This window comes from Conger conger, chromosome 7 (genome assembly GCF_963514075.1).
Source record: "Conger conger chromosome 7, fConCon1.1, whole genome shotgun sequence".
Taxonomy (NCBI): Eukaryota; Metazoa; Chordata; class Actinopteri; order Anguilliformes; family Congridae; genus Conger; species Conger conger.
Genome location: NC_083766.1, coordinates 41,031,319 through 41,055,744, shown reverse-complemented (window position 1 = coordinate 41,055,744; position 24,426 = coordinate 41,031,319). Strand labels below are relative to the sequence as shown.

General features: G+C 41.0%; 1 protein-coding gene across 1 annotated transcript in view; it reads left to right on the top strand.

Moving 5' to 3' along the window:
• Positions 1-983: 983 nt before the first annotated feature.
• The window catches only part of LOC133132269 (sodium channel subunit beta-4-like), a 101,705-nt gene continuing 78,262 nt past the window's right edge, over positions 984-24,426 (top strand). The window contains exons 1-2 of the mRNA XM_061247602.1: positions 984-1,006; positions 1,140-1,281. Of these exons, the coding sequence (XP_061103586.1) occupies positions 1,194-1,281 (88 nt within the window). The 5' untranslated portion in view covers positions 984-1,006; positions 1,140-1,193. The remainder of the gene's footprint in view (positions 1,007-1,139; positions 1,282-24,426) is intronic.

The window sequence follows — 24,426 nt, the reverse complement described above, 5'->3', positions numbered from 1 at the left end:
TTCCAAATGTTGCCATTTTTTTGTTCATGGCAATAATTATATTGTTTATTTTTGAAAGTATTTTTTGTGCATTGCCAGTCAGGGGTGCCAATAATTCTGGAGCCAACTGTATTTGTAAAGGGTCAGATCTGTGACTGATGAAATAAGAATTATCAAAACATATATGTGCGGCAGTCAATTAGCATTTTAGTAGTTTATCTGCAAATATGTTGTGACATGGAATTGGGAATGAATGCAAAAACCTATTTCTGTACACACAATTTCTTGCCACAATATGTTTCAGATATTGTGCATGTTATCTTCTCCAGTTCTGTTCTATAAGGCTTCATCACATTCTGCCACCTGCACTGCAGAAAACCTCTGATCACACTTTACTCAGGACAAAACTGCCTGCGTCTGCAACCACTGCAGGGGGGGGGGGTGGGGAGGCAGAGGCACAGAGCCAAAAAACTGAGGAAAAGTTGACTGGGATCCGGTCACTGTGCACTGAAGCAATCCTCCGAGAGTGTGTGTGTGTGAGAGGAGAGGAAGAGAGAGAGTAGGGGGGTACAAATAAAGGACTGAATTTTACTGAAGCTATGACCTGGGGAGAAACTGTACCCTTCTATTCTGAAACAAAGCTCATCGCAGAGCCCCAGTGAGATCTGATTTGCAGGTGTGCTCCACCTCTAACTCTCCTTGCCTCGCCTTGCCTCTGCTGCAGCTGTGACATGCACACTGCTAACAATAACGCCAGTTCTGCTACTCTAAACTTGCTCAGGGGTGCTAGCTGCTGCTGCCCACTGTGGCTACACATCCTCCTCCTCTTCTTCACCTATGCGGCCCAGGAGATGCAGACAGGGAAGTATCTGAAGAATCTGCCTATTAAAACCCCTGTGCACACGCAGGCAGATCTACTGCCTTACCTCTCTCTCTGTCCCTCTCTATCTGTATCTCTCTCTCGCAGACCTAATCACTTCTACTGTTCTCTCCCCCCCCTGTGGGAAGCTGTCTCTGGGAAGACAAGGTGCATATTTTTGCACTGCTGCAAGGCAGCAGCTGGGTGGCTAAGTCCTCCTTTTTGTTTTTGGTGGGGCTGCATGCCCCCCCCAACCCACTTCTCCCAACACCCATTCTCTCCACCCCTTCCCCCACTCCAGGCTTAAAGTGTTCGAGGGTGCTGACAGACCAAAAGCAGAACAGAGTGAGCAGTCATGGAGTGTGGAAGAAGGGGGACCCTGTACTGGCGTGCGCACTCAGGGGTACCGGCCCTGGCCATGCTGCTCATCGCCCTGATGCTCGGTAAGACAGCAAGATGACTTTTAAATATTCTTCCTTTTTATCCCTCTATTTCCTCTTCCTTTCTTTTGCTTGCTCTTCCTGACACTCAGGGACACCAGGCTCCATACAAAGACACTGCACCACTTTGTTTTTGTGTTGCTGAAACTTCTGGAGAGATTTATAGCTTTTAATTGCCTGTTAAGTTGCTGCTTCAGAATGCTCTCATTTTTACAGTGAAGCTTCTAGCTGTCCACGCTGAGCTTCTTATTTTTCAACATAAAACATTTGCAGTTAAATGTACATTTGTGTTCATTTTTATTTATGGGAGATGTGTGAATTTATGTGGGATGTGTTTAAGGTGCAGTGCAGGGAACCATTCCAGAAGTACAAGTATGTGTGTTGTGTGTGGACAGATACAGGAGGCACAGTGTGACTGAGCTTGTGATCTCAGGTAGCAGACTCAGTCCCAGTCTGCTGCACAGCCTGTGATGCTTAGTCACGGAGCAGCCTGATGCTAATTCTGCCTTTTAATGAGGCTCAGCTGTTCTGTACCGCATTCTAATTCAGATATCAGATATTTTATTCTGGTCCCTTGCAGTAAGAGACTTGGACCCTATTGTCGTGAAATTGTATCACTTTGTTTCATCATGGTTTCTTACTTAAACCTGTGGCAAACATGTACAATGTACATTAGCCACCAGTCACCATCCATTCAGTTCAGCAGGAGCTTGGAACAGAACCCTCCCATGCTTGTGGTGCAGTCAAGTTTATGCAAGTTTCATGTTTATTGTTTGACAGCTGTCCTTGGTGATGGGTGCATGGTTGTATGATGGATGGGTATATTTGATGGTAGGGGTGTATGATGGGTGTGCTAATAATAATAATAATAATAAATATAGCTGCAAGCAGTAATTCCGGGGACTGAGCAGCAAGCCCAACACCCATTGCAACATTTCAGCTACTATGCGGTCAATCAGTGACCTTGAAGTGACCTTCCATCATTCTGGAAGTTTTGTGACACTACGATGGGTAGTTACATATAATGTTGTCAAATAATATAGGATTAGTAGCATTTTAAGCATTTTTAAGAAATGTCTAATTTGGGGAAAGAAACTTGTTTGGTATGAGGAAATTCACAAATGTACTAACTGCCATGACGGTTGCTCAAACGGGCCATGACAAATGCCTGTTTGAAATGTAGCCACTTTTAAACATTTTAACTTGTTATAGTGCCACTTAAGGCTTTTCCATCAGTGGCCATTAAGGCTGCCCTACTACCAACTCACTATGTTACATAGTGGTTATGCCTAAACAGGAAATTAGCTCTCTAGTGCCACCATTTTGTTTGATTAGGCCAAAAATTATACCGTAGCCTCTTAGTATGACTTTTTATTGGAATACCAAGTTTGGTGGCATTAGGCACTTATAAAGTTGTAAGGATGTTTACGAAAGACCACACCCTCTGTAGATTTTGTTGGCAAGGGTACAGACTTTGTAAGGTGAGATTTTAGATATTGTGCTTTAAATTAGTTTTTACCAAGGATCAAGGAGATTGGTTTCCTTGGAGGAGTATCATTTTTAGTATTTTTATTCAAAATGGCAGAAAATCTATATAGATGGAACTTGTGGCTCTAGCTCAAAAGGGGCATGAGATATATCAGGTCAAAGTTCACAATGTTCAGTTGATTTATATAGTGCCACCTTTAGGCCGTCAGTGAGAAATTCATATCATGGCCATTTGGCCTGATCCTCTACCATTGTGCAAAGTTTCCTTTGACTAATTAGTCAAAGGTGCTGCCATAGACTCCTATTGTTTCAAATGTAACAACTTTTAAACATTTTATAGCATACTGTTATAGCAAAACATATTTCACCAGGGGCCATTAAGGGTTAAGAAAAATTGACACAGCGGTTATGCCAAAACAGGAAATTAGCCCTCTAGTGCCCTTTTATTTGAGTTTGTTTCCTATTATGGTTGTTGATAAACCTACCCAGTTTTGTGGCATTACATTAAAGCATCTTTAAGTAATAGGCATTTCCTCAAAAGCCACATCCCCTGTAGAATTAATTGGCTTATAGTAGCTTTGTTTTTTCAGATATCGAAAATCCATTAGACCTTGGTCCATGGACTATGTCTACGGAGTTCCACAGCGATTGGTCAAATATCCTAAGAGGAAAACCATTTTTTGTGTTTTTCAAAAAAGATTTAATAGCTTAAACGTCCACATGAAATTAGGCACATTTCATCATGAGGAGTGACATATGTTGACAAAATGTCATCACTTGTAGGTCAAACAGGCCAAGAGATATGCCTGCTCAAGTTTGCAATCTCTATCTATTGCTATAGCACCATTATCCGCTATCCGCTTGTGTGAAGTTTCTAGGGGTGAGCCAAGTACTCATTTTAGATGAGTACCCATAACTTTTTTCAGAGTACGAGTGTTGTACAAGTAACTGGATCATTATCCGTGATCAGAGAATTGGCCAGCTTTATTCATTTATTCATTTATTTTTTACATTGGCTGCAGTAGCTGTACATCAGTAACAAATGGAAATATAAAGTTAACACACGGTGTTCAATTGGAGGGGCGTGTTTTCTCTTTTGGGTGACGTATTTGTGCCACATTGATTGGCTGCTTCCAGAAACTGGCAGGGTTTCTGGCAGCATGCGCATTTTAGCGCCCCTGGCCAACAGGCATTCTATTCCCACCCAGTGCCTTTGCTAGAGCAGTGACTATTGGCAGTGGCTCCTAGTACTCATCTTCTACCCTCCTTTCCTGGCCCGCCTTCCATATAATTATTGCTGGGTCAGAGGAAAAAGAATTAAAAAACGAAAGAAGAACTGGACTGGATTTGCAAGTCCTTCCATCAGCACACTATTGTTACTGTAAAGTAAATGATGTAAAACATTGTTCAAATAGATTGCTAAACATGACAAGAGCAATGTGCTTAAGGGCAGGATAGAAAACCAAGATGTGCTTTACAACGAATCATTTTTTAAACTATTCTAAATAAGAATGGGAAGATTGCTACAGCTGCATTCAGCTCTAAACTGGGTAAGTTTACTGGGTGGATTTGTATATGTTAATCAGAGATGCCGTTCAGTTACTTACATTTTTTTAAATGCATCGTACTGTGCGTATTTACTTGGCTAGATGGAAAGCTAGCCAGGCAGCTATTTATTGTACTGCATGTTGATACAAATTTGGAAAAACAAGGGACAATTAAAATATTGGGGTCGTTAATATTTTTGGGCAAATCGCCCTCAAAATACTTTCACTTCAAGCTGTTAAGGTGACTACTGTTTCAGCATGTTGCTATGGTTGCATATGTGGTTATGTTCTCCTCAAAATAGAGAAGCTAGCCAGATGGCTAAGTTTGGTTTTGATATGTTGGTTAAATTCCAGGTTTAAAAATAGGCTTAAATTAGTTTCTTATATGCAATTTCTTATTCCTAATTCCCGGTCCACCTTAAATTTTTACACCAGTGTTGTAACTGCCTGTTCACAGTATTTTAACACCAAAATCATCTTGGATGACACATTACACAAATATCACACAATTTAGCCAAAAAAGCTAGCTTCTTTATTTTGTGCTGGTGATAGCCAATATGGGTATAGATTATAGCTAATTGAGAATTGTTAGTTTACAAACAACCATTTCAGGACATGACATTAACAAACCAGCAACATATTAACTCTCTGGGATCTGAAGGCAACATGAGGAAGACTGGTGACTGCCATGCTCTGACGTTTGTCATTTTAATCACTTTATATACAGTGATTACAAAGTGTTTCATATCTTTGTTTTCAGCACAAACTCAGTAAGTAGGTCAGAATCATTTGTTGGTTGTAAATTGCTCTTGAATCAGACAGATTGTAAACAGTAGTTTTGAGCACGTACAGGAATGCTATGAAAACACGCATTATTTCAAGATTAACCTATTTTAACTAAATTTTTGGACCACTGAAATTTGTTCATCTCGGTCTGGGGTATCAAAAGATGACAAAATATTGTAGCAAATCCAATTAGATATTAAATAAATTACAAGAACCAGCACCAGCTGACAGCCTAATGGCTAATGGCCCTTCTTCAATGAATACAGTGGTGTGAAAAAGTGTTTGCCCCTTCCTGATTATTTTTTTTTTTTGCATGTTTGTCACACTTAAATGTTTCAGATCAAACAAATTAAAATATTAGTCAAAGACTACACAAGTAAACACAAAATGCAGTTTTTAAATTAAGGTTTTTATTATTAAGGGAGAAAAAAAATCCAAACCTACATGGCCCTGTGTGAAAAAGTGATTGCCCCCTAAACCTAATAACTGGTTGGGCCACCCTTAGCAGCAACAACTGCAATCAAGCGTTTGCGATAACTTGCAATGAGTCTCTTACAGCGCTGTGGAGGGATTTTGGCCCACTCATCTTTGCAGAATTGTTGTAATTCAGCCACATTGGAGGGTTTTCGAGCATGAACCGCCTTTTTAAGGTCTTGCCACAGCATCTCAATAGGATTCAGGTCAGGACTTTGACTAGGCAACTCCAAAGTCTTCATTTTGTTTTTCTTCAGCCATTCAGAGGTGGACTTGCTGGTGTGTTTTGGATCATTGTCCTGCTGCAGAACCCAAGTTCGTTTCAGCTTGAGGTCACGAACAGATGGCCGGACATTCTCCTTCAGGATTTTTTGGTAGACAGCAGAATTCATGGTTCCATTTATCACAGCAAGTCTTCCAGGTCCTGAAGCAGCAAAACAGCCCCAGACCATCACACTACCACCACCACATTTTACTGTTGGTATGATGTTCTTTTTCTGAAATGTGGTGTTACTTTTATGCCAGATGTAATGGGACACACACCTTCCAGAAAGTTCAACTTTTGTCTCGTCAGACCACAGAGTATTTTCCCAAAAGTCTTGGGGATCATCAAGATGTTTTCTGGCAAAATTGAGACTTAATGTTCTTTTTGCTCAGCAGTGGTTTTCGTCTTGGAACTCTGCAATGCAGGCCATTTTTGCCCAGTCTCTTTCTTATGGTGGAGTCATGAACACTGACCTTAACTGAGGCAAGTGAGGTCTGCAGTTCTTTGGATGTTGTTGTGGGGTCTTTTGGATGAGTCGTCGCTGCGCTCTTGGGGTAATTTTGGTCGGCCGGCCACTCCTGGGAAGGTTCACCACTGTTCCATGTTTTCGCCATTTGTGGATAATGGCTCTCACTGTGGTTCGCTGGAGTCCCAAAGCTTTAGAAATGGCTTTATAACCTTTTCCAGACTGATAGATCTCAATTACTTTCTTTCTCATTTGTTCCTGAATTTCTTTAGATCTCGGCATGATGTCTAGCTTTTGCGGATCATTTGGTCTACTTCACTTTGTCAGGCAGGTCCTATTTAAGTGATTTCTTGATTGAGAACAGGTGTGGCAGTAATCAGGCCTGGGTGTGGCTAGAGAAATTGAACTCAGGTTTGATAAACCACAGTTAAGTTGTGTTTTAACAGGGGGGGCAATCACCTTTTCACACAGGGCCATGTAGGTTTGAATTTTTTTTCTTCCTTAATAATAAAAACCTTCATTTAAAAACTGCATTTTGTGTTTACTTGTGTTGTCTGAATAATATTTAAATTTGTTTGATGACATTTAAGTGTGACAAACATGCAAAAAAATAAGAAATCAGGAAGGGGCAAACACTTTTTCACACCACTGTATATATGTGGTATGCAGTTCTGCCAGGTAAGTTCACACCTGGCCTGACCCCTCCCTACCGCTAAGACAAAGCCTTTCCACAAACCAATACTCAGTGAGCCATTTAGAAACACCCTCAAACCACAACTGTTTATCCCTCCCCCTTCTTTATAAACATTTTAGCCTTGGGTTTTGCCTGTGAAGACTGAACTTAAAGATAACATGAAGACCAGAGAGCTGTCTTTAGAATTAGAATTAGAATTAGAATTAGAAAAGAGGGGAATCCATTGCACAAGCATTGGGGATAAAGAAAAGAAAGAAACCGCCTCCGCCTCCTCAACGCACCGCCTCCTCCTCCTCAGTCCTCCTTCACTGCTGATGACTTTGCTGATTTCTTCGATGAGAAGGTCACAGTCATCCGCAGATCCTTTACAACCACCGCCCCCCTCACTGTGCCCTTCCCCCCCTCTAGGTCCATCCCTTCCTTTTCCACTTTCTCCCCCCTTACAGACTCTGATGTTTCTCAACTCCTGCTCTGCCACCGCCCTACAACCTGTGCCCTTGACCCTATCCCCTCTTCTCTTCTCCAAACTATCACACCTGACATTCTCCCATTTGTCACCTCCCTTGTCAACTCCTCCCTGTCTTCCGGCTGTTTTCCGGCATCTTCCAAGAGGGCCCACATCACTCCGCTGCTAAAAAAAGCCTACTCTGGATCCCTCCATCATCCAGAACTACCGCCCGGTATCTCTTCTTCCTTTCCTTTCTAAAACTATAGAACGAGCCGCTTCTACTCAACTTTCTTCTTTCTTTTCTAACAACAACTTGCTAGACCCCCATCAGTCTGGCTTCAGATCGGGCCACTCGACAGAGACTGCGCTCCTCTCCGTCAGTGAGTCACTCCATGCCACACGAGCAGCCTCCCTCTCCTCTGTCCTCATTCTCCTAGATCTCTCTGCTGATGCTGATGGACAGCAGACTGTCCCTTTCCGAGAACATTGCAGGGGTGACCCGGTCTTGCAGGTTCTTCCTATACAACATACGGAGAATCCGCCCCTTTCTCACCCCCTACTCGACCCAGCTCCTGGTCCAAGCGATGGTTCTGTCCCGCCTGGACTACTGCAATTCCCTCTTGGCTGGCCTCCCAGCATCCGCCATCAGACCCCTCCAACTCATCCAGAATGCAGCAGCTCGTCTGGTCTTCAACCTTCCCAAATACTCACACGTCGCCCCCCTGCTTACTTCCCTCCACTGGCTGCCTGTCATGGCTCGCATCAAATTCAAAACATTGGTGCTAGCCTTCCAAGCAGTTAAAGGGTCTTCCCCAGCATATCTACAAAAAATCATCAGACCCTACACCCCTGCAAGACCTCTTCGTTCAGCCTCCACAGGCCGCTTGGCACCTCCCCCTCTCCGAACCTCCACCTCACGCTCATGACTACTGTCTGTTCTGGCTCCACGGTGGTGGAACGAACTCCCCGTTGAGGTCAGAACTGTAGAATCTCTCCCCACCTTCAAGCGCAAGCTGAAGACACACCTCTTCAAGCAGCACCTCTACCCGTCCCTCCCTACCTCCCTGTGAACCTTAATTGTTGTCTCTGTGATGTGCTTTGTGTATCGGTATTTTTAGTTGGCTAGGTAAGCAGTGTTTGGATAGTTCACTTTGGTCACTTTTGCTCTGTTTGTTTGTTTATTTGTTCTCAAAAAAAAAAAAGGCCCTCGTCCTTATCTTTGTTGTACAGGTAGCAGTTGAAATTGTACTTCCCTCTAGGGTCTTTCAGCGAACTTATCCCTGGTTATGGGTATGCAATTTTTTGTACGTCGCTCTGGATAAGAGCGTCTGCCAAATGCCAATAATGTAATGTAATGTAATGTAACCGCTGCCATACTGAGCAACAGACAACAGACAGGTCGACCAAGGAAAACAACAGTAGTTGATAACAGAAACATTGTGAGCGCTGTGAAGGAAAACCCCAAAACATCAGTCAGTGACATCACAAACCATCTCCACAGGGCAGATGTGAATGTATCTCAATCAACCATTCAAAGAAGACTTTGAGAGCAGCAATATAGAGGCTATACCACAAGATGCAAACCACTCATCAATAGTAAGAATTGGCAGGTGAGATTACAATTTGCAAAGAAGTACAGTAAGTTTTATGGACTGATGAGACCAAAATCAACCTCTACCAAAGTGATGGAAAGGCCAAAGTGTGGAATTAAAAGGGATCTGCTCATGATCCAAAACATACAAGCCCCTCTGTGAAGCACAGCACAATATGATAAAAATACTTTCACAAATGGACAAAACAAGCTTGAAAAGGTTCCTCTGGGATTCTTTTCCAGAGTAAAAGTTGTTTTTCCTTTTGCCAAAGCCTTTTCCTTCAGATTTAAAATCCTTGATGTATGTTATGATATTGGGACAATGTGTCTGACGTATCATCCAAAATTCAAACAAATGCATAGACTAGGCATAGCGATACATCTGACGAATAATGCAGTGTGCAAAGTTAGCTACTGATAGTACTTAGCGAATGACACGTTTGCTAGCTATAAATATCATATTAAGCTAGTTAATAATGTTCTGGTTCTTATAAAACTGTTATAAAAACAAGCCAGACCCTGGTGTATCTCAGGAGGAGTATGTGTGGCAGAAACTACATGGGTGGACCTGGACCTGGACCCTCTCGCAGTGCGGCATTTCCGTCTTAGTAGGCAACCTGTACGCTATTACTACAGAATGTTCGAAAATGTGTTTTGTGGCTTTAAGTGCATTGCATTGTGGGTTCGGCTACAATAGAGCATTTGTAGCTTTGAGATTGTCACTACATATCTTTTTCAACATTTCATAAAGTCACCTGTTCGGCAAACATTTCCTTACTATGAAACCTATGAAAAGACTGCAGGCTCTGTTGCATTTGTCAGTGTCAGCTTTCCAAAACAGTGCATGAGAACACTGAACTGTACAATGACACTATATATTACGCATTATATTCATAGAGTGCGGGAAGGATAAAAAGTGTTGTGGTTTGAGGTTGTTTATTGCTGCAATTCCTCTTTTGACCGTTAGGAGACCAAAAATACCTATTCTACCTTCAACACACTGAAATAACATATGTAATGTTTTAAACATTGTTTGTAATTATGCATCACGTAATCACGTTAACTTCACCCTGAAAGTGCATCTCAATCACGTGCTGTGAAGGCACCTCCAAAGTCACCTTTGAAGAACAGATTACTAATCAGGCAACGAGGCATCAAGTCAACTGACATCGGTTTCAGACACAGCCAATGCATAATGCAATGCTACCAATCATAGTTGTTGCGGTCTGCGTCACTGCAACATGTAGTTACATTTCTGGGGAGGTGTATGCCAGGTTGCACTGTAGCCTACGGCAAAGGAAATGCCGCTACACAGTGCCTACACCGTAGGCTCTGCGTAGATTCAATGCAGAAGTAGAAATCAGGTTAAAGTCAATTGAAGGTTCCCTGAATCTGACTATGGTCAGGAAAGGTAACAAGATGTAGGGATGCCAGTTTAGACATATGCGTCAGGGACTGTAATTTTGAGGTAATTAATGAATATTAATGAATTGGATCGGCAAAATACCAGCCTTTCTGTAGATGTGTTTACATAGACACAGGGGCAACCCTACTTAGTCTAATCAACTGTAAGTCACTTTGGATAAAAGTGTCAGATAAATGCCAACTAGGGGCATTCTTACAGACTGCATGTTAATCCTGCATGATATACTCTCATGGATGCTAGCGATAGGCAATACACAGAGTAAAAAAACTCTTCTGCCAGGGTCATCTGAGTTGATGAACTGTCTTCATGGCTGTTTCCTGGAATTTTGACAGAAGCATGCTACTAGTAGTTTCAACAAGCAAAAGCAAAATGAACGCAACATTATTTTGAGCCAGCAATCAATCATTGCTGAGTTAGCTGCTACTGCCATTCCATTCATAGGTCGTCTTGACTAACACTTGGTCTATGGCTGTCTAGGTGGTGCAACGACAGAAGTGCTGAGACACATTTAGGTTTTTAATCAAAGGTGCTCTTAACAAGCAAACATTATCTAGTTAGCTTGTTGGGTAATGTGTTGGTGAATGAATAACAAGTTAAGAATGTTTGAGTACTGGTTTAAAATAACGACAATTCCCCTAGCATCTACTATCATTCCAGAAGACAATCATGAAGGCAATTGTCTCAACCCTGCTAACCAGGGCAGAACCTAGAAATATGTAGTTAGATCACAAACAAGCAAGCGATAACATCAGCTAGTATATTTCACTATTTAACACAACAGTTTGTGATAGATGAGCCACAGAGTGCAGGCAGTAATAGCTCCAAAATAACAATAGTCTTGTTAACTCTCATGCTATCAGTAATAAATACACAGGAGTAAATAAATGTATATTATGTATTTGTTTATTCCTTGTGTTTCAGTGGACAAACAGAGTGTATCATATAGCCTATGTAGCCTATTCACAATAGTCTAGCTATCTAACACCTTTAAAGCCAAGTTCAAAGTAAAATACAAGTAGCTGATCCATACTGTTCCCCAGGAAATGACACCGTGACAATGACTTAAAAGTATATATGTGCTTTTAGTTTTGCTAGATCCTGCAAAGTTTTTGCAAGATCCTGCAATGTTTTTCTTCACCCATGTCTATGGTCACCAGATGCAAAAAGTCAAAATTAGGGATAAACAGGAAGATTTTGCGTGACAATGCAGGACAGAATGATAATGGCCATTCTTCATAGGTTACCAACGCAAAATGTATATAACTTTGATATAATGCATATCGGGCTTAGGACCTTTGGCGAAGACATATATCCTACCTGCAGTTGCATTGGTCAGCACACACAGTATGTTTGAATAGATTACAAAATAAATTGCTAATGTTAAAGGCATCACCAATGGCAAGTGCGGCCTTTATTGATACACAATTTAGACACAATTTTATAATAATGAATCAACAGTCAGTAAAAAGTCTTGATAGCTCAATCACAGCCTTCCGAATCCTGAACAGACTTTAACATTCGACATAAAATAAGATAAATTAACCGCAAATTGTGCATTTAAAAATCAAATAGGCTATCTACTTGCTTGGAGATTAATTGGATGGTTGGCAAATTACATAAAATGAGATGACCTTGCTTCACTATGAAAGAGAGTGGTGCAGTGTGACGCATGCTATTATTTAAGCTGCACTGCCTGGGTAACTTTGGGTTTAGTAGAAAGTAGAAATGCATCCATAGATCAGGGGTCTGTATCGCAAAGCAAGATTAGCTACCTACTGAATGAACTGGATAACTGCACTGAGTGAAACCTGGAATCCTCTTAAAGATACAATAGTTACGATTTTTGTGTTAAAACATTGTTACAATTCCATCGTAAATCCTTTCCTATCATTGAAAAAAGGCTCACTGACATGTTGACTCACCCTCTGCCTGTGTTTATTAACAGAGGCACAGTCATTGGATAATGTCCAAACCACACTTGCATTCAAAACAAGAAAATCGCCAGCCTCGTCATTTTGCTGTTCTGGGACCAATATACATGAAAAAGCAAGTAAGGCAAACGTGCTATTCCAATTAATCCTGAAAATCTCATAAAAATCCGTTTGGTAGATTTTGTTGAAAAGATGAGTGAAAATATTAGCAATTTGTAAGAGGTTTTTTTTTTTTGGTGCTCTTTTACAAACTTTTTAGAACAGTTGCTCACCCAATTAGAACACGTCTAATTTTTTTTAAGCAGGGTTTCAGGTGCTACGTTTGTTATTGAAATTGATATTCTCGAGAACGAGGCCCCGTTGAAAATGAATGGTCGTCTGTTAGCCAGTGACTCTATTATGTAAGGCATGGTGCAAGCCACTCGACTCACGGAACATACGATTATACATTGCCAGAGCCATATGTAGCCAAAATGGCAGACCGGCAGTGACGTCACTCCAGCAAAGAACTTAACGGCACTGCTGCCTCCTGTTGTGAATAGCAGGCAGTGTTTTCCGTGCCCTTTAGCTCGTGTGTAATTCAAAGACGTAGCCTACTTTGCTATGTCGATAGGCTACAACCAAACGAGACATGGGGCCTCATTTATAAAACTGTGCTTAGGATTCATGTCAAAAGGTTGTGTAAGCAGGAAACCTAGGACGTGCGTACGCAAAAAAATATTCTGATTTATAAAACAGTGCATACGCACGTCCCACGCCAGTTTTCCTTTATAAATCACAATCAACTCTAAATGTGGCGCAACTTTGCCAGCTTCATGTCCCGCCCACAGTTGCCTATAAATAGGCAGTGAAACACCCCAAATGAATATGCATTTCACGAAGACGACAATGGCAAACGCTGAAAAGAAGGCCAAGAAAAGGGATTTCAGCCATTTGATTGCCTCTGAAAAGCTACAGGTGTGGGAATTATCCTGACTGATTGTAAATGATGAACAGTTCTGCACAACGAATGTGATGATGACAATGATAATAATAATAATAATAATACACGTTATTTGTCTAGCACCATTGAAAACACAGTTACAAAATTAAGAGATAAAACGAACAAAAATTTATAACAATAAACACATTATAAAACATAATATATGAATATGATAACAATATATGAAACTATGCTCGTATCTGCCCGACTGACGCATTGTAAACGGCATCAGTGCAGCGCAATTTGTCCGACTGTTCACCATATTATTTATGAGAATACATTTAATAACATGTTAATACATATTTGAGGGATTATTTTACAACAACATCTCCGTTTATATTTATCATCCTAAATCATCCTATCATCCTTTATTTTGGGCACTCCAGGGAGAATCAATCAAACAGCTGTTTGTTTATTCGTTGTAAGAGAGGCTTTTATCCGTTTTTGCAAATTAACTCTTCGTATATGATACGTGAGAGGTAATATTTCATTACATTACATTACATTACATTGCATGGCATTTAGCAGACGCTCTTATCCAGAGCGACGTACAACAAAGTGCAAATTAAACACAAGAACAAGTGCAAAGAGGACCTGAGAGGACAGTATAGTTCCGAGTCCTAGTGTAAACATGCAGAAAATCAGAACCCTTTAAGAGTACAATCAACAATCAATTTCGATTTATTTTACACAGTGGTATCTGTTGTATATCATTTTCGACTTCTCTCGTCACCAAATGTTGTGTTGCACTTAGGAAGGGAGAGAACCCGTATAGCGAGATTCAACAACACAACACTTTAATAAGTATAACAGGGACGAAGCACGTCCTTACAGCAGCCATACCTTTTTACATCCTGTTTCACTTCCCGTTTTCCTGGTCTTTCGTCACGAGCATTAAAGGCACAGTTTCTCATTTCTCCAGTTAATGTGCGTACGCATGGGTCAGAGTTTCCGTGGAGGACCGCACATTTTCCCGTCAAGTTCGTTTTTTATAAATGCCAAAGTTTGCTTAGAAAGTGGCGTACGCATTCTTTTGTGCCTACACAACGTTTATCAATGAGGCCCCTGGTCCATATCATTGTTCTCATCGCTTGTAACATTACATCCCTGTCCAGCTTCACAAGCGAATATCAACCCCTGCTGAAAAAAACACCTTGGGCTAAGTTTTGAAACAGCTGGTTGACCAGTTAGACCAGCTCCATAGGCTAATCCCAGAATCCCAATGTCTCCGATCTGAATACCGTGGACAGTAACAGTTCATGTGAACTATTGTCAGTTGCATCTCACATACGCTAATTCATAAATATTTCTGCAGATTAGTGAAACGTAGCCTATCATATATGCCGCTTCATGTCAGTTATCGCGAGTGTTCGCATTAAAAAAACTATTATTTCCCACTGTAAAACCAGTTGGTAATAAAAATGCCATTTGGAAATGGTTGCTTGAATAAATTCATCCTTGCATGTTTAAGTAGGCTACTGAAATAATTGTAGCTGCCGTGCTTGTTAACAGTCATGCTCAGTGGCGCTGGCAGCCATAATCCTGTATGCACCGTGCATACATTTTTTGTACATTTCGAATGATTCTGCTTGGTTTTTTTTTTCTTTTTACATACTATCTTGAAAATAAAATTGTGACAACAGCAGATCCTGTCTTTGGATTCTTTTTTATTGAATAATGTCCTTGAGATGTATTTTTGGCTGCGTCCACTCTCTACCCTAAGCCAACGAATGCTCAAGCCGTTTTGGCAAATACATTTGAAGGCCAATGATTGGGGTTAACGTCATAGATCATGACGTTGGCAATGTTGGATTTGGCTTACTAGTTGTTAGCAAGCAAATAAGTAGCCTAGAAATGAGCAAACGAAACGTTGGGTTAAGGTCTCACCTGTAGTGTCAGCTGTAGAAAAAAAATCCTCTCACACTGAGTAGCTGCCAGAACAGTCCACGTACCGAACTACAAGAGCACCAGCTCACACGAGTGCACAACTGCGCGCAGCTCAATTTCTTAATGTTGCTTTGGGAAAGAGCCAGTCTATCTATTCCAAGTTAGATCGCTCACACCAACAAGCAATAGAGCGCGATAAATATGGACTCAAAGCAGTCATTGTTCTAGCTGCCGTTTGCAGACAGCAAAACATACCCATTCGGGGCCACACGGATGAGTGTAGTAATTTTCGGGTGCTTCGGAAATACCGTGCTGAGGGAGATGAGTTGCTGAAACAGTATTTTGAAAATGCACCAGCTAACGCAAAATACTGTAGTCATCAAATTCAGAACGAGCTGATTGAGATATGTGGAAAACATATTTCCATAACAAAATTATCCGCAAATGCAGGGATGCCAAGTGGTTTTCCCTATTGGCTGAGCAACGTTGAGCAAGTGACCTTTGTAGGTCAGTATGTGGACTGTCCTGGCAGGAACTCAGTGAGAGAGGATTTTTGCTGATTTTTTTCTACAGCTGACACTACAGGCGAGACCTTAGCCCAACTTTTGCACTTAATGCCGACTTTTATTGCACATTTCTCTGGGCTATATTGTAGCCTATTATTTTGTTGGCTGGTCTTTGAAATGCTTGCGGTAGGCTAATCAGAGATTTATGGTGGTGTTGCATCGGTAACGTTAGTGCAAAAAAAAAAAAACATGGATCAATCTCTCTCTCTCTCTCTCTCTCTCTCTTTCACTCGCTTGCTGAGTAGACTGCGTATGTGCACGCATGGGAACCTTGACGTTAAAGGTAGGCTACAAGCGGGTTCTTGTGTGTACGATAAAATAGAATCCTGCCCGCGCCACTGGTCATGTTGGTTTTATGTAGGCTACAATCAAATACATCAACCCACTTACCTGTTTTAAATTGCCCAATTTGTTGGATATGACCCACAAAAACATGATATGCGTGATAATAACGACACAAAAATTTGGCTACATATTTTTGCATGGCCTAATTAGGGGAATTCAAGTTCCCTGCCATCTCCCATTTCTGAATCTGGAGAATGCCAGATTTTGTGGGTTGGGTTTTCATCGTAGCCTATGTGGGTGTGAGCATGATGAAGTCACCCAGAAATGTGAAAAGACTTCAGCTGAAACATACATCGTTGTACATTACGCTGGGTGAGTGGAGGAGGGCAGAGTTTTAGCCGTTTTGTTCCTACCCTTCAAAAAATGGGACAGTGGAGGGAGGAAGTCCACAAAGATTGGTTTCCGGGTCATGGAGTGGAGGAAGGTGGTAGTGGAGTTAAGGAGTATGCACTTTCCAGCTAATGGGATGCACCTGTTGTAATGACAGGCTATTCATGATCACTTTCAAGATGGCAGTTACCTCAGCTAACATTAGCTATTAATAGCTAGCTAGCTTGTTTGGCACTAGTAGCTTGCAATACAACTGTACAAAGCTAGTCAAATTAAGCTAGTCAACATAAATAAATGTATATGTGTTACCCCAACTAATGTGTTACTTAGCTATCTATCTATCTATCTATCTATCTATACTTCAGGCTTAAGTTGCCCTGCTGCTCTAGGATCGGATTTCCCAAATTAACTAACAAACATTATGTCTGACCCTGGATCAATGGGTACATACACCGCAAAAAACAGCATCTCTAGTTTGTCTGTAGCTATGCTAGCTATCTAATGTCTATCGGTGTATCTTGTTGGGATAGATAGCTAGCTGTATACTTCTATGCTTAGCTAGCTAGTCAACATTGGCTTAGTGGTAAAGTAACGTTAACATTAGTAAATGGTTAAGGTTTTAAATAGGTCCTCTATCACAATGAAAAAAAGTCTGTCTTTCTTGTTTTTATCCTTATTTCTTTTTGTGTTTTTTTTTGTATTACTTTGGACAATGTTGCTACGGCAAGCTGGAAAGAAAAAAACTTAATATGCTCATGCAACCCTACTGATGTAGGATTAGTTGGATGCATTTTTGAATATGGCGGGTGGTCTTTATTTTTTAAAGAATCTACATGTCCTGGAGCGCCTGTTAAGATGTGATCATGAACACCAGTACAAAACAGTGCACCGCCCAGCCCAACAATATTTCCATTTTCATTTAAAAATTAAACTTTTGAATACAATTTACTTATGATTATCTGCTTATATAAGTACACATATCATATAATGAAATATTAAGTGTTTATACACTTTAAAGCATTTTTAATCATGAAAAAACTGGTTTGAGCAGGTGGTTTTAATGTTGTGGCTGATCAGTGTATATTATTATTATTATTAATTTTATGAATTTTTATTATTACTATTACCACTTGTATTATTTATTTATTATTATTATTATTTTATGTTGTTGTTATTTCTTTTATTTTATTTAGCTTGGGTTTTACCTGATTTTAACCTTGCTCTTACTCTTCCTGACTGTAAGAACACCTAACCCCCAATTGCTCATGATGAGCTGGTTGGTGCCTTGCATGGCAGCCAATCACTGTTGGTATGTGAGTGCGCGTGAATGGGTGAATGAGAAGCCTTTGTACAGCGCTTTGGATAAAGTCGCTATATAAATGCCAACAATTTCTACACATTTTAGTTATTAGTACTACTTCTGATTTTATACATTTCTATTTTATTTTAACGACTCTGTTTTACTCTGTTATTTATCCAACCTTGTTTGTCTGCTGTGTTTGTTGTTGTGCCACTTGCTCTACTGCAGCAGTTTACCCTAATTGTTATCATTTGTATCTTTATTTTCCTATTCTTTACTGTATCGACTTCCTATTTGGGAAATAATTTTGAAAAAAAATTAGAATAACCCCTTGAGGTGCACCATCTCTAACACAATATAAGCACAATTATACAAAACCTTTATTTAATAACAACAACAAAACAACAACAACAACAACAATAATAATAAGACATACAAAATCAGGAGATCATACTCCATACAACCGATCCTATAATAAGAAGACTGGGCATTTGTTGAGCAAGTAGAAGAATGATAAGGATATTTAAATATAGATTATTCTAACCAGAGGGAGTTTTAAACATAAAGGCTTTCTTAGGTATTGACTTAGAGACTGCATGAACAGAAAAAAAGAGCTATATAGAGTGTCTCAATTGATAATTACAGGAAGAAGGTACCATACACTGTTTTAAATAATTGAAATGTATACATTTGAAAAGTCTCCCTTCTTACTATGGGAGAGGGCCAGTTAAGAGTTTCATACATTGTACAATGATGAGTTATGAATGGACAGCCAAGAACAAATCTGCATAATCAATTATAAAATGTATTAAGAGGAAGAAAATTCATTTTGGATGCAGCCGACATCAGCAAAATCCAATATTGGTAAAGCTTCTTTCTGACAGTAAATGAAAAGCAGTTTCTAGATCGATAAAGAACCCCGATACAGAGGTAAATTTTCTTTCATTTAAATTAAAGTTCAGAATTGAGCCATAGGCCCAGGTATTTGGTGTGTTCAACGCTTTGCTGTGGAGTACCATCAAGACAGGCAATAATGCATGAATAAACTTTAGATTTGGATTTAAAGCTTTGATGAGTACCAAAAATAATTGTGACATTTAGTTTTATTGAGTAGTACTTTTTAGCCACAAGCCACTGTTTTAGCGTATTAAAATCAGACTGCAAGACTGACTCAATCTGTGATAAATTAGTTTTAGAGGTGCATATTACCGTATCATCCGCATAAAGCTGCACACAACATTCTGAACAAATCCAAGTTATGTTATGGATAAAAATGGAGAAAAGAAGTTGACCAAGAGTTGAGCCTTGAGGCACGCCTCGGTGTTGTACTAATGCAGACAACAATGACAAGGAACAGATTTGCGTCCTTGTATGACAACACATTGTTTCCTGTTGAAAGTACATTGAAGTACATCGCCCCCTTCATACAAAGGAGTGATATGTGAACATTTTCATCTGGCAGGTATTTCATAAGTAGATAAAGATAAAAAGAGGGTTTCAGTGCCATCTAACCCTGGACTAGTACTCACTTTTAGATCATGAATGGCATCCTCAACCTCGTCAGGTTTATTTTCCTGAAAGAGAAAGAGCTATGACTAGATAGTACATTGTAAAAATCACCACCAAAAGAAGAGTCAGACATTATGGCAGAGCAGACTGAGGAGAAATACTGATTAAATGCTTGAACATTCTCGGCACAAAGTCAAGCACGTTTCCTGTGGGTGTTGGACTCCGCCAAGGTTGCCCCTTGTCACCGGTCCTGTTTGTGGTATTCATGGACAGGATCTCAAGGCGCAGCCGAGGTGAGGAGAGTGTCCGGTTTGGTGACCTCAGAATCGCATCTCTGCTTTTTGCGGATGATGTGGTTCTGCTGGCTTCATCGGACCGTGACCTTCAGCACGCACTGGAGCGGTTTGCAGCCGAGTGTGAAGTGGCCGGGATGAGAGTCAGCACCTCCAAGTCCGAGGCCATGGTTCCCTGCCGGAAAACGGTGGATTGCTCCCTCCGGGTTGGGAACGAGTCTTTGCCCCAAGTGAAGGAGTTCAAGTATCTCGGGGTCTTGTTCACGAGTGAGGGTAGAAGGGAGCATGAGATCGACAGGCGGATCGGTGCAGCGTCAGCAGTAATGCGGGCGTTGCACCGGACCGTTGTGGTGAAGAGGGAGCTGAGCCGGAAGGCAAAGCTTTCAATTTACTAGTCGATCTACGTCCCAACCCTCACCTATGGTCACGAGCTTTGGGTAGTGACCGAAAGAACGAGATCGCGTATACAAGCAGCCGAAATGAGCTTCCTCCATAGGGTGGCCGGGCTCAGCCTTAGAGATAGGGTGAGGAGCTCGGACATCCGGAGGGAGCTCGGAGTAGAGCCGCTGCTCCTTCGCGTCGAAAGGAGCCAATTGAGGTGGTTCGGGCATCTGATCAGGATGCCTCCCGGGCGCCTCCCTTTGGAGGTTTTCCGGGCTTGTCCAACTGGGCGGAGACCCCGAGGGAGACCCAGAGCCCGCTGGAGAGATTATATATCTCTCCTGGCCAGGGAACGCCTCGGGATCCCCCAGGAGGAGCTAGAATGCGTTGCTGGGGAGAGGGATGCCTGGAATACCCGGCTTTGCCTACTGCCACCGCGACCCGACTCCGGATAAGCGGGTGATGATGGATGGATGGGTGGATGCTTGAGCAATTAAAAGTGGATCATGTAAATATAACTTATCTGAAGTTTTATCAGATGCATTAATAAAATAATATATTTTATTCCAAAATTGTTTAAGATTAAGTCGTGAGTAAGAGATTCTTTATAATAATTAGATTTGGCATTTCTAATCTACTAATAACTATTGATAACATAGATTTTGTACAGTACTAAATAATATTAACACACTAATCGACTGTGTAACTAACTTACTAACAGTCACTACTTTTAGGTAATTGTAATTTGATCACATTAACTAAACAAACTAACTTTACCGCTATTTCAATACTGCTCTATTATTCCGCCTCTCTGTTCTATCTCTAATTGCTTGCCTTGATTCAGCGAAGTGTTCGCACGCCTGTTCTCCTCTATCACTACATCCCTTAATTCTGTGCAATTGTCTACTCCCTAGTCCAGAGCCATTTGGATTACATAGGTGTCTTTGTGATTCCAGTCTGCGTTTTCGTTTCCCCCTTGCTATTGTATTATTATTACCCATTCATGTTTCTCACCTGATGTTTATTTGCTAGATCATCCCCTAGTTTGTCTCATATTTTTTGTGTATTTTGTAGTCTCAGTAGTGTTCCTTGTCAGAATGTTGATCTAATTATTCAGTGCCATGTGCAAGCCTGTTTATTACAGATTCCTGAGACACACCTTTGCCCGATTCCGAGTTTGCCTTGCCCTTTTGTTTTGTTGTTATTCAGATTTTTGGTTTTGATCTACGCTTTGTGTTTTCGACATCTCTGGCCCTTTGCATTATTGCCTTTCTGCCCTTCTGGATTTTTGACTTTGGACTGTTTTATTATGATTCTTTTTGCAACATTTTAATTAATTTGGGTGGCAATTTGGGTATTACAATTTTCCGAATACAGTACACAATTGGCTTGATCACCGAGGCAGTCAGACATAACCCCTGCTTTTAAAAATCTGAGTGTGAAACTAATATCCAGTCAAGCAGAGATGACATGTAGGTGTAACACGAACAAGAAGATTTAACTATGCAATTCTTATTGAAATCACCTAATATAATAATTTCATTTCTACAAGTAATAGAATTTATCATAGAAATCATACAATTATGTGATTCAGCAGGTGCAGACGGAGGTCTATAAATGTTTACAATAGTTATCAGCAGAGTTGTCTTTACAAAAAAAGCAGAAAAGCAAAGGTACAAAGAAGCTTAAGGAGAGTCATTAACGAAGCGGAAGTCAAAAGCCAAAAAATTGCGGCAAACAAAACAGAAGGGGCAAGGCAAACTCGGAATCAGGCAAAGGGTGTCTTGGGAATCTCAAGTATTGCAGGCTAACTATCGGCATTAGATATTGATCAACGTTCTGAAGCTTGTGAATACTCCGACTGAGGTTTAAATACACAGAGGGATAAAACAAACAAGGCGGAGCATGGGAGTCTTAATGTAGCATATACACTCGCTTAGCACTTTATTTGGAACATTTTCACTTTATTACACCTACATATTCATTTGATGTTCACATCAGCCATCAGAATGGGGAAAAAATTTGATCTAAGTGACTTTAACCATGGAATGATTGTTGATGGCAGACAGGGTGGCCTGAGTATCTCAGAAATTCTTGTGGGATTTTCACGCACACTAGTCTCCAGAGTTTGCAAAGAATGGTGCAAAAAACTAAAAAAGTGAGACGTCAGAGGAGAATGGCCAGACTGGTCAAAGCTGACAGGAAGGAGACAGTAACGTAAATAACCAAACATTACAGCAGTGGTATGCAAGAGAGCATCTCTGAACATGTGATCCACTGTGTGGATAGGCTGCAGCAGTAGAAGTCTAAAAAAGATACCTAATGAAGTGCTCAGTGAGTGTATGTAGTAATAGAGGCCAACTGTTAATTTTACTATAGTTCAATGCTACGTTTATTGTTACAACTAATTCACATGATGCAGCAGCACATATACATGATGAAAGCAAGCACAGCTCAATATTCAATATTAAATATTCAGTTTATTATGCTTTAAATGTATAAAATACATGTATTCTTTGTTTATTTGTATTTTTTGGCAATATGCATATGTAGCTACATCATGCCAGTAAAGCTAAATTGATAGTGAGAGAGAAATAGATAGGGACTGGAGAGGCAGAGGCCAGATGTCCTAGATTGTACTGGAAAACAAAGAAAAAGTCAGGGACAAAAGCTTAAAAGCTAGCACACGCACCCACCCAAAAAATATCTTCATACACAGTGTGACACCCCCGGCTTGTGAGATGAGGCGATTATCACCGGCAATTTATTAGGTATATAGATTATAGAGTGAGAGAGATGGCGAGTTCAAACACCAGACAAACGTATTAGGAAACTATCATCTTTACCCTTCCCCCTCACAAGAGCACACTGAAACCATTAGGCAAGGCTAGAATTAAGCTGAGAAATCCAAGAAATAGAAAACTTTACCAGCTGGAGTTCATGGTGGTAGATGAGGACTCTACAGTGCCACTACTGGGCAATAAGGCAGTCCAAGGTATGTCTCTAGTGAAGGAGAACATCCTAGCCATAGACAGTATTGTGACTGAGTCAAAGCCAGTAGAGGGTCAATGGACACGGGAACAGATACTGAAAGAGTACGGGGATGCATTCACAGGGTGCCTGGAAGGAGCCTACAAGATCGAGAACAACGACAAGGTGTTCCCAGTAAAGCTACCCAAACAGAGTGCCAGTTTCTATGATGGAGCCATTGAAGGAAGAGTTGGCAGACTCTTTGCACCCGTAGAGGTATCATTGCACCCGTAGAGAAAAGCATGGCCTGGATAGCATGTTCTCAGTGTGTGACGTGAAAAGTGGGTTCTGGCACATGCAGCTGGAAGAGGACTCAAGCTATCTGACTACCTTCGCAACTCCCTTTGGTAGATTCAGATGGCTGCGGATGCCAATGGGAATCAGCCCAGCTCCTAAAATATTCCAAAGCAAGCTAAACCAAGCACTAGAGGGCTTACCTGGCATATATGTCATATTAAATGATGTGCTCATCACAGGAGAAGGCGACAGAAAAGAGGCAGCACACGACCACAACCTACGTCAATTCATGGAACGCTGCAAAGAAAATAACATAAAGTTTAATGCAGACAAGTTCAGACTGAGGGAGGAGGAAGTGCCATACATCGGACATCTGCTCACTGCTGATGGACTCAGAGTTGATCCGGAAAAGGTCAGAGCGCTGAAAGACATGCCAAGGCCAACTGATGTTAAAGGAGTCCAGAGGCTGCTTGGTATTGTGAATCATCTGTCCAAATTCTATGACCATCTATCTAACTTCGAAATCCTGAGACAGCTAACACACAAAGAGAGCTTGTGGGACTGGACAGAAACACACAAGGAAGCATTCTGCAAAATCAAAGAGATGGTAGCGAAAGCACCAGTATTGAAGTACTATAACCCAGAGGAATAGCAAACACTACAGTGCGATGCCTCAGAGACAGGGCTTGGTGCTGCGCTCACAAAAGGAGGTAAGCCGGTGACATTTTCAAGGAGAGCACTAACACAGACAGAAAGGGGTTATGCCCAAATTGAAAAGGAGTGCCTAGCTATAGTGTTTGGTATGGAGGAATTCCACCAATATACTTATGGCCGGAAAACGACAGTACAAAGTGACCACTAGATTGTACAGAAGCCTTTACTTACTGCTCCAAAGAGACTTCAGAGAATGTTACTTAGGCTGCAGAAATAGAACGTGGCTTGCTGATACACTGAGCAGAGAGTACCTACCTATAACCACATTGGCTGGGTCAGTAGCACCTAAAATAGAGACCATGGTTCAGTATCTACACATTTCAGAAGAGAGACTCAGTGGTTGGCCACGAAACAAGAGAGAGATACAGAGCGACATTATGCACTATTATGCATTCCAGGAGGAGTTAAGTGTCCAGGATGGGATCATTTTCAGAGAGAGAGCTGTTATTCCAGACTCA